General features: G+C 37.9%; 1 protein-coding gene across 2 annotated transcripts; it reads left to right on the forward strand.

Moving 5' to 3' along the window:
• The first annotated feature begins 694 nt into the window (after nt 1-694).
• LOC127944762 (phosphoribosyl pyrophosphate synthase-associated protein 1) lies at nt 695-12,584 on the forward strand. Of its 2 annotated transcripts, XM_052540992.1 has the most exons (11): nt 707-989; nt 1,405-1,457; nt 1,965-2,031; nt 2,132-2,304; nt 2,526-2,641; nt 2,750-2,805; nt 3,385-3,530; nt 5,004-5,042; nt 8,896-8,966; nt 9,048-9,194; nt 10,861-12,584. In XM_052540992.1, the coding sequence occupies exons 1-11, from the start codon at nt 907-909 to the stop codon at nt 11,017-11,019; spliced, it is 1,110 nt and encodes a 369-aa protein (XP_052396952.1). In that variant the 5' UTR covers nt 707-906; the 3' UTR covers nt 11,020-12,584. The 2 variants fall into 2 exon arrangements, with proteins under 2 accessions (XP_052396959.1, XP_052396952.1); XM_052540999.1 differs by lacking the exon at nt 5,004-5,042 and having other exon boundaries at nt 695-989.
• The last annotated feature ends 605 nt before the right edge of the window (nt 12,585-13,189 follow it).

Consider the following 13,189-nt stretch of genomic DNA (forward strand, 5'->3'; position numbering starts at 1 on the left):
GTCTTTAGGTGTGAACAACAGGACTTCACAGAAACCCCCCACTGCTCTGGTTACAGATACAACCATCATAAGAAACCCCCCCCCCCCACTGCACTGGTTACAGATACAACCATCATAAGAAACCCCCCCCCCCCACTGCACTGGTTACAGATACAACCATCATAAGAAACCCCCCCCCACTGCACTGGTTACAGATACAACCATCATATATCCAGTAATAAACACAACACAAGTCAAATCTGAGATCTCTTTGATCTTTTGATTTACACACCTCTGCCATGTCAATCAAGGGTCACAGGACCCAGTGGCATGGCAACCGCTTTGACTGACAGGCCTTATAGTCATAAATCAATCCAAACTGACCATGCACACTTCTGACTACCTGTCAATCTACACGGACTGTACGGCCATAAATCAGGCCATAAATCAGGGTCATAAATCATCAAGACTTGAGATAAAGTGTATGATAGGACTACTAATGTATATGTGTATTAGCAGCGTTGGCTCAAGTTAAAGAAGTTGTTACCATGAACATCTGTTGTTTATTTCTCTCGATGTGCACACTTTTATAGCATTAAAATGTGTATTTTTTTCATTTGGTTAACTGCAAATGTTTGTTTAAAATCTCTTATATATTAGCCTGAAATGTCCACACACAGGACATCCCCGAGCTGCTGTGATCTTCCGGCCAGCAGGCGGCTGTAGTTAGTAGTTGTGAGTCGTCAACAGCGGAACTAGCGCAGAAGAAATCGACTTGTTGTTTGGGAACCTGCATGCAAAGCTGCCGTTGTACTTCTTCAGCGGCTATTATAGCATTCGTATTGCTAGATAAGACAGCGGCTCTGAAGCGCTGGACCCGTAAACCTCTCAGATTTCCCGGTGGTCGTCAGGTAACGTCAGCTGATCATGAACGTGGCGAAGAGTGGTTACCACGTTTTCTGTGCCAACTCCACGCCCGCGTGCACTGAGCTCTCTAAGAAGATTACCGAGTAAGTGTCCTGTGCCCAGCTGCTCAGTATTTCACAAAGACCTTGATTTCAGATGCGGATCTTGATGTTGTATGAATATACAGCGGTGTTACTGGGATCTCGGCCTGTAGGTCTGATCAGATTCAGTGGCCTGTGCTTTTTCTTCAGGACATTATTTTGATGCCAGCTGCTGTTGATCTATAAAGTATATGCGCACCAGGGTTTGGGATTACTTACTGTGGAAAGTAAATACAATGTTTTCTCCACATAATATTGGTCTATTCACATACAGTGGGCTCTTGAAAGTAGTCTGCATTCATTACAAACAGAGCCTGAAATAATTCAATCGGGTTGTCATGCAGCTGTGCTTCAAAGTGACTCTGATGTCAGGAAGGTTTGTCATGTCTGTGTTGATCTTCTGCTTGTGTCTGAGCAGGCGTCTTGGAGTTGAACTGGGGAAATCTGTGGTTTACCAGGAGTCCAACAGAGGTGATCAATACACTTCATTTACACACATACTCTGATGTTAGAGTGACCCTACACCCGGTCACATTCTGACATGGACTTAAATGGATGTCTCATTACAGTTGTCTTCAAATAGTTCATGTGTATCGGTCTCAAAGTCAGCACAGTTCATATTACAATAATGTTCAATGCATCACACAAAACTCAACAGTTCTCATTCACTATTAATTGCATTTTTTTTGTATTTGTATGCACAGGAGAACTTCTATGATGCAATTAATTTGAGATGAAATATCAGTGTATAAAATTTCATCTTAACATAATTAAATGGCCACCCAGATTGATTTGTTTTTTTGAATGAAGAATTAGTTTTAGTATGAAAGTCATTGCTAAATAATGATTTGTTCTTAAAAATTCCGATTTTCAAACAAAATTAGCATTTTCTTCATTAGGGTCGACCCAATCAGGTAAGAGTCATCTAAATAATTGCTTTTCCATTGATATTTTGATGTTTTTGCTTTTATCTGACAGAAACGAGGGTTGAGATCAAAGAGTCTGTGAGAGGCCAAACGATCTTCATCATCCAAACCATTCCCAGGTCAGATTTCGAGCTTTATAAGCCATATATTCACCAGATACGTGCCGTGAGCTCTCAGCAGGCTCAGAAGCGCTGAAGTCTGTTTGTCTGTGTCTGTCAGAGATGTCAACACTGCCATCATGGAGCTGCTGATCATGGCCTATGCCCTGAAGACCTCCTGTGCCAAGAACATCATCGGCGTGATCCCGTACTTCCCCTACAGCAAACAGTGTAAGATGAGGAAGAGAGGATCTATCGTGTGCAAACTGCTCGCGTCCATGTTAGCTAAAGCAGGTAATGGCTTCTGATGATGGCTGTCGTGTTCCTACTTCTAACAGTCAGTCTTTATTATTATACATGCATCATAGACACTGGTTGACTGCTCCAAATTAAAAATACATAAACAGTATCCAATATGTGTTAATATTTCACTGATATAGAAATGTGTTAGGCTTTATCATTACAGATAAAGAGTGTCATTTAAGCAGCTTATAACAGTTTTCCATGTTCACCAGGTCTGACTCATATAATCACCATGGATCTGCACCAGAAAGAGATCCAGGGCTTCTTTACGTTCCCCGTGGACAACCTGCGGGCTTCTCCGTTCCTGCTGCAGTACATTCAGGAGGAGGTGGGCAGCATTTACAGACATTAACTTCACTTTTGATATATATAAAGGAAAACAGAAAAAAAAACTAATAATATAATTTTCTGTTCTTCTCATTTCTGCTTTGCCTAGATTCCTGATTATAGAAATGCTATAATTGTTGCCAAGTCTCCATCTGCTGCAAAAAGGTAACGGCTCCTGGAATTGTGCTAGAAGGAATCTTAAATGTACATTTTCTGATTTTAACGGGACATCTGGATGTGGAGGGTAGTGAAATGTGTTGAAGAGAGATGAGAGCACAACATTTGTAGCCAGAAGCATTATTACATCAGCCAAAAAGAAGAAAGAAAACATGCAATGGCTACAAAAGAGGATATTTTGAAGAATGTTGATATTTTGAACAGTTGATCGCACTCTTAGAGTTGGTTAAACTTAGAAACAAAGGTTCACCTGCTACCTTAAAAATCTGAGTAAAAGATATTGTTTTTCAAATCGAAAAGGTGTGTATAATTAACTAATGCTTAACAAATGATTTAACAACAACCTTGGAAGAAAAAGCAAACAAAAACTTCTGGTAACTGTTTGGCTCCTCAAAATATCTTTGTGTTTATTAGAAAAAATAAATTCTTGCAGAGAATGTCTTGAGAGTGGGGGGAAAAAGACAAAATGTTCATTTTTGAGTGATCTTAAAGTCTTCAGGACACCATAACAAGCCACTCATCTACAAATCTCTGTTTGTGTTCCCTCTCTTTCCGCTGTCTGTCCAGGGCTCAGTCGTATGCGGAGCGTCTGCGTCTCGGCCTGGCCGTCATGCACGGGGAAGCTCAGTGTTCAGAGTCAGACATGGCAGATGGGAGGCATTCTCCTCCGTGTGTCCGCAACACCATCGGTCACCCTGGACTGGAGCTGCCATGTAAGAGCCAGCACACTGTGAATCTGTGTCCTGTTTCTGAACATCCCAACAGATCCAAACACACGGAGTATAACACACCCAGGTCATACACACAAACTAGAGCAGAAAGACAACACTAAACCTGCCAAAAATATGTCCTGATTGTATTTCACCCCTGAAATCAAAAGAACGCAATAGTAGATTATGGTATTTTTCACAAAGAAAATTAAGATTAATATTTGTGGCACACTTACATTTTATATTGACGTTTTTTCAGCAAAATGGAAAAACAAATCTCATTATGGTAATAAAAAGAGCGGTATGTCATTCATTTGTGAGTCATTTGTAACTAATGGTAGTATTTGTTGTATTGCCTTTGAATAAGAAGAAACATAGTATTGTAGTAATATTTGACTCTATTGCATTACGATGATCTGATTTTGGGTGAAATGTGACCTGGACATGTTTTTGTAAGTTTTAGCTGAGTTCATACAAAATGACTGATTCCCGAGATTAAGGAGTTCAGGATAGGTCAAGAGGTTTTTTTTTTTTTTTAAATCCTCCATTCATTTATCACTGTTTCTAGATGTTTGCAAAGACTTTATCTCAAAACCTTCTGAAATGAGCTGCTGAGACGGCACTGAGTCTCCTCTGTTCAGTTCCAAACCTATTGAGCGATCCAACTGGAACAAAACAAAAACTCAAAAGTGACAGGAATGAGCAATAATGAAAACTCATTAATTGCACGATACTTGTACATTTATGAGTAATAGCTCCACACAAATATGTCAAAATGGGGTCTTAGTTTGGCTTCAGTACTTCATTTCAGATAATCAGCAGCTCTTGACACTTTATGGTCTTGTGGTTTTAAAACAATTCTTTAAAAATAGATCTGTCTGAAGCATGTGCATTTATGGACCAACAGTTTAAAACTGCACAAACTCACAACAGAACATGTTATTTCCTGTTAGAAGTATTATATTCCATGATGAAGTTCAGTTCTGGTGTGTTTAGATCGACACCAGTAAGTGAAATCGATACGTCAGACAGTCATCTAGGTTTTGAGACACCATTATTATTTTTACAGTTTCGTGTGCTAATCGTTCTAGATTTCAAGATTCTCACTTATGTATCTCCTTGCACACACAGTTGCCTCAGTGTAGAAGGGAATTAAGATCATAAAGAAACTGATATTTAGCATATTAATATCTGAGCAGGTCCAGTGTGATGTGTGTTTGGCCTTTGTATATGAACAATGTCTGAGAGAAGTTCACTTCAAGTGGCTCTGTGTCCTTTAAAAAAAGTCCCTCACTTTGCTCAATTTCAAAGCACTAAATTCAACAGAAAAGTTTAAGAAGTTAATTTGAAAGCTGTATATATAGTACATTTGGGCAAGGTTTAATAAGGATTGTTGAAGTCCTGGTTTGTTGTCTGTATGTTTTATCATTTGTGTGTGGATTTTTGTTTAACGTGATGTTTATTTATTGGTGATAGGCAAACAACAAGCTCCGTTCCCAGGCATAGAGCTCCCAAGTATGATGGTTAACTCTATTTGCTACCGATCACAGCAGTGAAAGCGCTCCGATGGTCCCTATTGCATGTGTGCAGTGGGTGAGGTCTCTCAGTGTCTGTGATCCCAGCACTCTGAAGCCCGACACAGAGCGAGCAGTTACTAATTACAGTTAGTAATTATTACAAAGAGTGGGTATGGGCGGTATGTCCAATATATCACAAGACAAGTATTTTTATATCATGCTAACAGTATTCATCACATTAGTTATTTTCAATAAAACAATTTAATAAAAATGTCTTAATGACTACTTCATTTAATACAGTTTTATTTATTTTCATTTGAAATAAAACATAGTTTGTGACAATTTTGATCACTAGAAGCCATTGTAAAATAGACAATAAAAACACACATAGCAGCATTAATGAATCTACCTCTCCACCGCCCATCCTTAATAATTTGTACTAATAATGTTAAAAATGGATGTCTATGCTTCAGAGTGCTTCAGTCAAACAGCACTAAGAAGCCTCAAATGAAGTGCTGCTTCTCAAATTCCATGTATTTACCATCGTTCAGAACTGGAACCATTGAATGTGTCCGAGAGCAATGCCTTTATTTGTGACCAGGCTCATCTTGCCAGTCATGCTTGCTTCTGAACACCCCTAGACTAGAGTTCTCAAATGGTAGTCTTTTAGCTGCTTGTAACCAAGGGCCCTGCATTGTCTTGGAAACACATGACCTTAAATAAATAGAGGAAGGTGTTCACTGTTAGTTCATATAGTATGTAGAATTATAGGGTTTGACAATAAATAGATAAAAATATGCTAACATATATGGAGTCAGCATATGTTTTGTTAAAAAGTACAAAGAGAGAAACCGTATTTAGAAAATTGTTAAATATCTATTGTCCTACTTGAAATTTGCTATATATCAGCACTTCTTGGGGTCACTCACACTGGACGTCATCTTTGATTCCGTCACTGTTGTTTATTTAGTTTTAATTATTGATATTCTACTGTATGTATATTCATTGTCTAGTGCCATGAGCTCCACATTCTCTAGTGATGCACCGAAATGTGCGATATAACGATTTTTGATCGTGGACAGTTAAAATGTCTCCACAATCTGCTTTTGAAGTACTATTAATATATAGTATCATCGTGCTACAGAGCACATTATATCTATTTGCAATAAACTGTACAACAAGACATTCATTCACATCAAATGTTTACTCTGGTAGAGTTACAATCACGGCACACTGCACTTATTCGCAATCGCAAAAGTACCATATTTGCATGTGCTTTAAAGCCTTGTCAGTTAAACATTAAAAAGCCTGTCATACAGCACCTGGTTGCTAATTTATTTTTGACATCTGATTACACTAATACTTTCCAAAACACACATGGTTTATATATAAACACAGTTGGTTATGTCTAAAATGAAAGCAAACAGTTGAGAGAAAAACGGCTGCGTGTCTGTATGTTATATGCGTGGAGCTCTTAAAGTGACAGCAGTCTAATAGTACTAAACATGCTGGCTCTTGACATTAAAGGGATAGTTCACCCAAATGTATGAAAGTCATTGGTGACCAGCAACTGTTTACTTACCCACATTCTTCAAACGAACTGTTATGTTCAACAGAAACTCATTCGGGTTTAAAACAACTTGAGAGTGAGTAAATGAAGACAAAATGTTCATATTTGGTCGAACTATTCCGTTAATCTAAAAAAAAATACAAAAAAAACAAAAAACTGGTTTTGACTGAAAACCTTTAATACAGTTGTTAATAAGAATCGATGTATACATTTATAACTCCTGTTAAATACACCTACCCTACCAGAAAAATCAAGCACTATTTGTTTTATTTGTATTTTATGTGCATTTTTAATGTCTATCTTTGTTCTTTGTTATTTTTATAACAAACATAAAATTACAAAGATCTCCACCTACTTTGGCCTAAATATAGATATTTTTTTTTTTACTTTGTAAAGCTTTGTTTTTAAAATATGGAAATAATGTTGGCTGTACTGCGCAGACAACATGCAAAATAGTTATATCAACATGACAAAAAAAAAATAATAATCATTTCTGAAAACAAATCATGATATATTTTTGCAAAATCCCCCACCCCTACACCAAAATAGTTTTTTTTTTTTAAGCTGAAACATTGAAAGCAAAATTAAAGTTTTCATTTAGTTAAAAAACAAAACATAAAAGTTTTTACATTGTAATTTGTTTTATGCTGTTCAGGGTGTAGTGTTCTCGGATGAAAATGAAACCAGCTGTAGTAAAGTTCCTCAGCAACTTGATATTTTTAGGCAAACAAATGTTAAACTTTGTCACTCTACTATCCTTTTTAATATCTCTGCTGACATTTAGTTGTAGTTTATTCACACTGTGTGGACTAATGTCACTGAGAGTCAAAATGAGTCACCGGAAAAGTGTTCATAAAATTTCACACTGTGGTCAATGATTTTGGCCCCTTCAGTTATTTTGGCTTAAGCAGAATTTCCCTTTTGTTTAATGCAGTATCCAACCGCATCAGACAGCAGATCACTGTCTGCATTAGTAGTCGCTGCATTTGTCACTTCTCCTTTGAATCTCTGCCATCTAACTAACAACTGCAGGAAAATTATATCATCAGTACCATTGGCTGATGACACCACAAGATGTCTGCAAAGATAGCAGACCGCAATTTCACTTTTAATTGTTTGAAAAAACTGAATTTGAATGTACTTTAGACTGTGGAGAAAGATTAGGACTGGATATTGCAAAATATAAAATCTCTTTTCTTCCCTCTCTCTCTATAGAATGTTTTACTGATTCAGTATATATTGTTATTATTATACATTTAATTAGTAAGTCTAAAAATGCAACTACAACATGATTCAAGTAACATTATGACGTATTAAAAACCATCTTTTTAATGAAACTTCTTCCAGTGCAGCACACATGAAGTAGTCCACATGCCTTAAATGTCAAACAAATTCACTTGTTAAATATCTTTGCAGAAAAGATGCATGGAATATGAAGGCAAATATCGTACAGTAAACATTTGCAGCGTCTCGTGCATGTTCTGACATGAAACAAAATTCGGTCCATCATTGCCCCCCGGCTACTGTACCTCTTAAGCCAAGAACCCGTCCTCTGTGAATGGCACCTTATAAATTATAATTAGGAGAGGTGTCTGTAATCCTCATTAGCCTTTAAAAACGAAGGTATAAATATGGAATAGCTCTGTGGGTCGTGCTCTTGCTCAAAAGGCATGTTTTGAAGGCATGCATAACTCCTCTAACCCCCCTCTATTCTTAAATCGACCCACCAGTCTCTCTCTCTCATGGTTACCTGGATTGGAGTGTATGTTTTGGCTTGTTCCTGTGTCTTTCCTCTGGATGAATGACATTAGCCCTTCTTGACCACTCCTAAATTACAGCAATGTCTTGGAGTCTGTCATGCTGACTCGAGGACAGATTGATGTGTAGTTTCCTGCACTGACTCTAGTGTAAACCTTTAGATATTCGCTTCTATGATTGGGTATATTGGGGACCAAGAACTGATCATTTTGATTTCTGCATGGCATGAGTTTTTCATTCCAATTTGGATTGGCTTGTAGTTGGGGTAAAATGGGAAGCATTCTCCAGCAGGCTAGTGCTACAAAATGTGTACTTGGGGTACATGCTGGACTCCTTAAATTCTAGTTTTACCATTTGAGTATATGGGTTGGTTGGGGTATTGCCTAAACTTCCAGGCCACCACATAAACTTGAACCCATCTTACCCAATCTACTTTGATGATGACATGTGATTGATTGGCCTCTTGGTCTGAGAACTGTTTTCTGGAAAGATATGACAAACTAGTTGATGTTTGTCTTTGTAGTAATGATGGCCAAGGAGAAACCACCCATCACTGTTGTCGGAGATGTTGGAGGCCGCATCGCCATCATTGTCGTAAGAAATTGGACTAGTTCTCAGTGTGACGATCATTTTTGATTGACTGGACAAACATTGCATGTTGTGTTCATCCTGTAGGATGATATCATCGATGATGTGGAGGACTTTGTGGCAACAGCTGAGATTCTGAAGGAGAGAGGAGCTTATAAGATCTACGTCATGGCCACCCATGGCCTCTTGTCTGCAGACGCCCCGCGCCTCATCGAGGAGTCCGCCATAGACGAAGTGAGTCTTTCAGCTAATCGTTGCACTTTAACACTAAGTAGCCGTGTTTCCACTATCGAGCTAGGACCGGGTGTGCTAGTGCGTGCCAGGGCCAGTCGCGTTTCCACAGTCACTTCCGGGGCTTGATCGTGCCTCGCCGGGGCTTCCTCGGGCCAACGGCCAGGTTTTTTGGCCCGACGAAAACCTTGGGCTAAAGCGGGCCAGCTGGGGCTAGAGGAGGGGTTATGAACAAAGGCGGAGTTTCTCCATGTCTGGAGAGTGTCAGCGCGGATCATTTCAGAAAGACAACAGCTTTAACACCAGCATTAAAGATGTTTTAAAATAAATTGAGCTTAAAACTCACTCTTAGTTAGCAGCAAGTGTTTGAAATAACTTGATCCGATGTGGATTATAATCACTAAACAAGGCAGAAATATTTATAAGCGATGTAAAAGACTATGCATGCTAAACATTAACGTTACACAGTAAAGATGTTAAATATGACTGCTTGGAGAAATCAGACGTCAGCTTCTTATTCTCTATCACAATTGTGTATTTATTAAGCAACATTTTATCTGTCGTCTCGTTTCAAAAGTTTAGCTTCACGTTGCATATCATCAAAATATAGCCTAGTAATGATTTATGTTCGGGAGCTTTTATAAAAATAGCGAGACTGCACTGCGGATCATTTCAGAAAGATAACAGCTTTAACACCAGCATTAAACACTTTTTTTTAAAATAAGTTGAGCTCAAAACTCTCTTTCAGTCAGCAGCGAGTGTTTGAAATAACTTGATCCAATGTGGATAATCACCATACAAGGCAGAAATATTTATAAGCTATGCAAAAGATATGCACGCTAAACATATAGTAAACATGGTAAAATATGACCGCTTGAAGAAATCAGACGTCAGCTTCTTATTCTCTATCACAGTCGTGTATTTATTAAGTAACTTATATTATCTGTCACAAGCCTCGTCTCGAGAATTTTTCTCACATTGCCTATCATAAAAGAATATAGCCTAATAATGTTTTTTGTTCGGGAGTTTTCATAAAAATAGAGATATTATCATTAATTCTAAATGTGACGGCTACTGTGGCTAATAAACAGAAACAGACTCGACTGAATAAGCAGGCTATTTTCATAAGCGTTAAAAATAAATAAATAAATAATATAGTAATAAGTGTATTTATGTGTGATTAATTATGAGTCCTGATAAATTAAATCAATTCTATAGTTAAAACATCGATGCTTTTGAATTTAAATATATATAACAAAGCATGCAAACAAACGGCCGCTTTTATTATGTTCGTTTTGTGATCGCGCATGTTCCAGTGACTTATTTCTTAGTTTTCTGATAACTTCTCTTTGTTGGTGAAATAATGAGGTTGCATGACGTTGTTCTGAGAGGCGTGTAAGGGCGTGTTTTAGTGACGTGCAGCGGTGCTTCAAGCTCCACTATGGAAACCCTGCGCTATTCTGGCCTCGTGCTACTGGCCCGGGCTATGAGCCCCGCCCGGCCCGCTTTAAGCCCTGGCTCGCACTGGCCCGACAGTGCAAATGCGGCTAGTGATGCTTTTCATATTTGAAGTATGACAATCCCAGATTTACTGTGACTCAAATATTGATGCACTCAAAAGTGTATAAAATGATGACAAAATGTTTGGGATATCTTTATGGTCTTTCAGGTTGTGGTGACCAACACTGTCCCTCACGAGGTGCAAAAGCTCCAGTGTCCTAAGATCAAGACAGTGGATGTCAGTATGATCCTGGCCGAGGCTATCCGACGCATTCACAATGGGGAGTCCATGGCCTACCTGTTCCGCAATATCACAGTAGACGACTAGCCAACAAGCACATTAGAGACAGAGGGAGGTGGGCCAATGAAGTTCCCCATTCCCAACACTTCAATCCCCTTCATTCCTCAAAGAAAACCCTTTTATTCAGCAAAACAATTGAAATAAACTTCCATTGCCAGGTGATATAAAATAAATGAAGACGTACTTAAACCTTTAAATTCAAGCAGTCCCCGGTGTGCAGATATGAACATAGATATGAAATGATAATCCAATGCAAACAACATTTATGAAAGTGTTTTTTTTTATTTTTTTTTAAGTTTTACTCTGCAGTAAAATCAACAGTTTCAGATCTAATGGTAAAACTTTACAATAAGATTAATTAATCAACTTATATAAACTAGCAATTAGCTGTTAATTTGTTATAGATTTTAATATTAGTAAATATTGAACTTGAAGTGATGAATCAGAAGTATTCTTATTTGTTAGTTGATGTTAACTAGTGTTAACATCTGGAATCATATTGTAAAGTGTTACACATCTACTTTACTGTTAGAAAACTGATGATTTTACTGCTTACCAGTATTTCTGGTCCATTTTGGTTTAATTGTGCCATAGCTGCTTCATTTTTGGATGAGCCATCCCTTTCATTTTGAAGTCTTTTTCATATTTACTCGTCTCCTAAACATGTATGACGTTTGTCTGTGTAACACAAAAGGCAAACCGTCCATTTTTGCTAATATTATAAGAGTGTCCAGCATATATTTCTGTTGTTCCATGTGAGAGTCAAAGTCATACAGGATTGGAGTGTGAATACAGTAAATATTGATTTTTGCGTGAACTATTCCTTAAACACTTAAAATCTACGGTCCACATTAAGGAATCAAAATATAGTATGTTACAGAAAATGCTGGTTTCTAAATGGTTTTATTTGGTCGACTCCAGACGACAAACAGATGAGCTCTAAATGAACCAAGTACTGTGCATACTTCTCATAAAACGCATCTGTACTCCTACATAACAAAACTAAGCCAGCAAAAATGGCATGTTCCTCAGTTTCAGTCGATTACATTTGTGTGCTAACTGTAAGATCTGCATTGCATTTGGGTTTGATCTTAAATGAACCATGTTAGCAATAGGCCAGTTATATACTGCAGACATATTAGCATATCTAAATTCAGTATACTGTGATCACTTGGCTTGGTATCAGTGACATCCACCCAATCAGATAAAACCATTTCGCTTTTGCTTCCTGATGAAACCTCAGCGGAGGTTGGGACAGGATTGTAAAACCGAATGGTAAGCTGATAACCACAATGCATGAGTTTCGAGCTGTCGGGTCAGTGTTCGTTTGAAGCACAGCTACACTTCTTTCTTTTAACAATGTTTTCCACTTCTCTATGTTCCTCATCAACTAGCCGTTTCTCAGTGCCTCACTCTGTGAGAGCGAGTCTGGTTGCTATGGCAACCTTATTCAGAGCTGTTCTAGCTATATTTTTGCATTAGCGCAAATATGGTCCAACCTTACGGAGAACATACGTTTTTGCTACAATGTGTTGAATCTGTTGTTGCTTTGCTATCTTATTTTTGTAAATAAACACAAGTGATTTGCTTCATGCTGCTCAGGTGTGTCTTTATTGAACTGAAAACAAAAAAGCATGTGATTTACTCGAGCGATACGGTGCTGTCTGAGAATCTCCATCATTTCAGGATGTGATGTCATCAGTGGTCATCAGTATTAGAGGATGAGTTCGTAAAAGACCCTTTACTTGCTCTAAACTCCTCAGGTTTATTCGCATGACACTGAGGAGCTTAGACCAAGTCAAGGGACCCAAACAAAAGAGTTGAACACTTTAAACAGTTTTTGTGATATTCAACACTGAGATCATTACACAACTAAAGCCATCAACCTTTTATTGACAATCATATATATATATATATACAAGGTTCCCACGAAAACTTGTTTTCAAGGCTCTGGAAAGTTTTTGAAAGTAAACACATTGATGCAGGTCTTTGAAAGTGCTTGAATTTATTTTGTGCAAGAAGTTTTCTGGAAAAAAAATCAAAATTCCCTATGGTCCTTTAATGTGTTATTTTGCCAACAATTTATGGCCAATGCATAGACTGCTTACTTGATTTACACTAGTTAGGCGTTTACGTTAAGTGTTTCGCGCGTGAGGTACTTTGTGTTGTATATTTCCATGATGTTTGAGTGACCATA

The sequence above is a fragment of the Carassius gibelio genome, chromosome A3 (assembly GCF_023724105.1).
Source record: "Carassius gibelio isolate Cgi1373 ecotype wild population from Czech Republic chromosome A3, carGib1.2-hapl.c, whole genome shotgun sequence".
Classification (NCBI taxonomy): Eukaryota; Metazoa; Chordata; class Actinopteri; order Cypriniformes; family Cyprinidae; genus Carassius; species Carassius gibelio.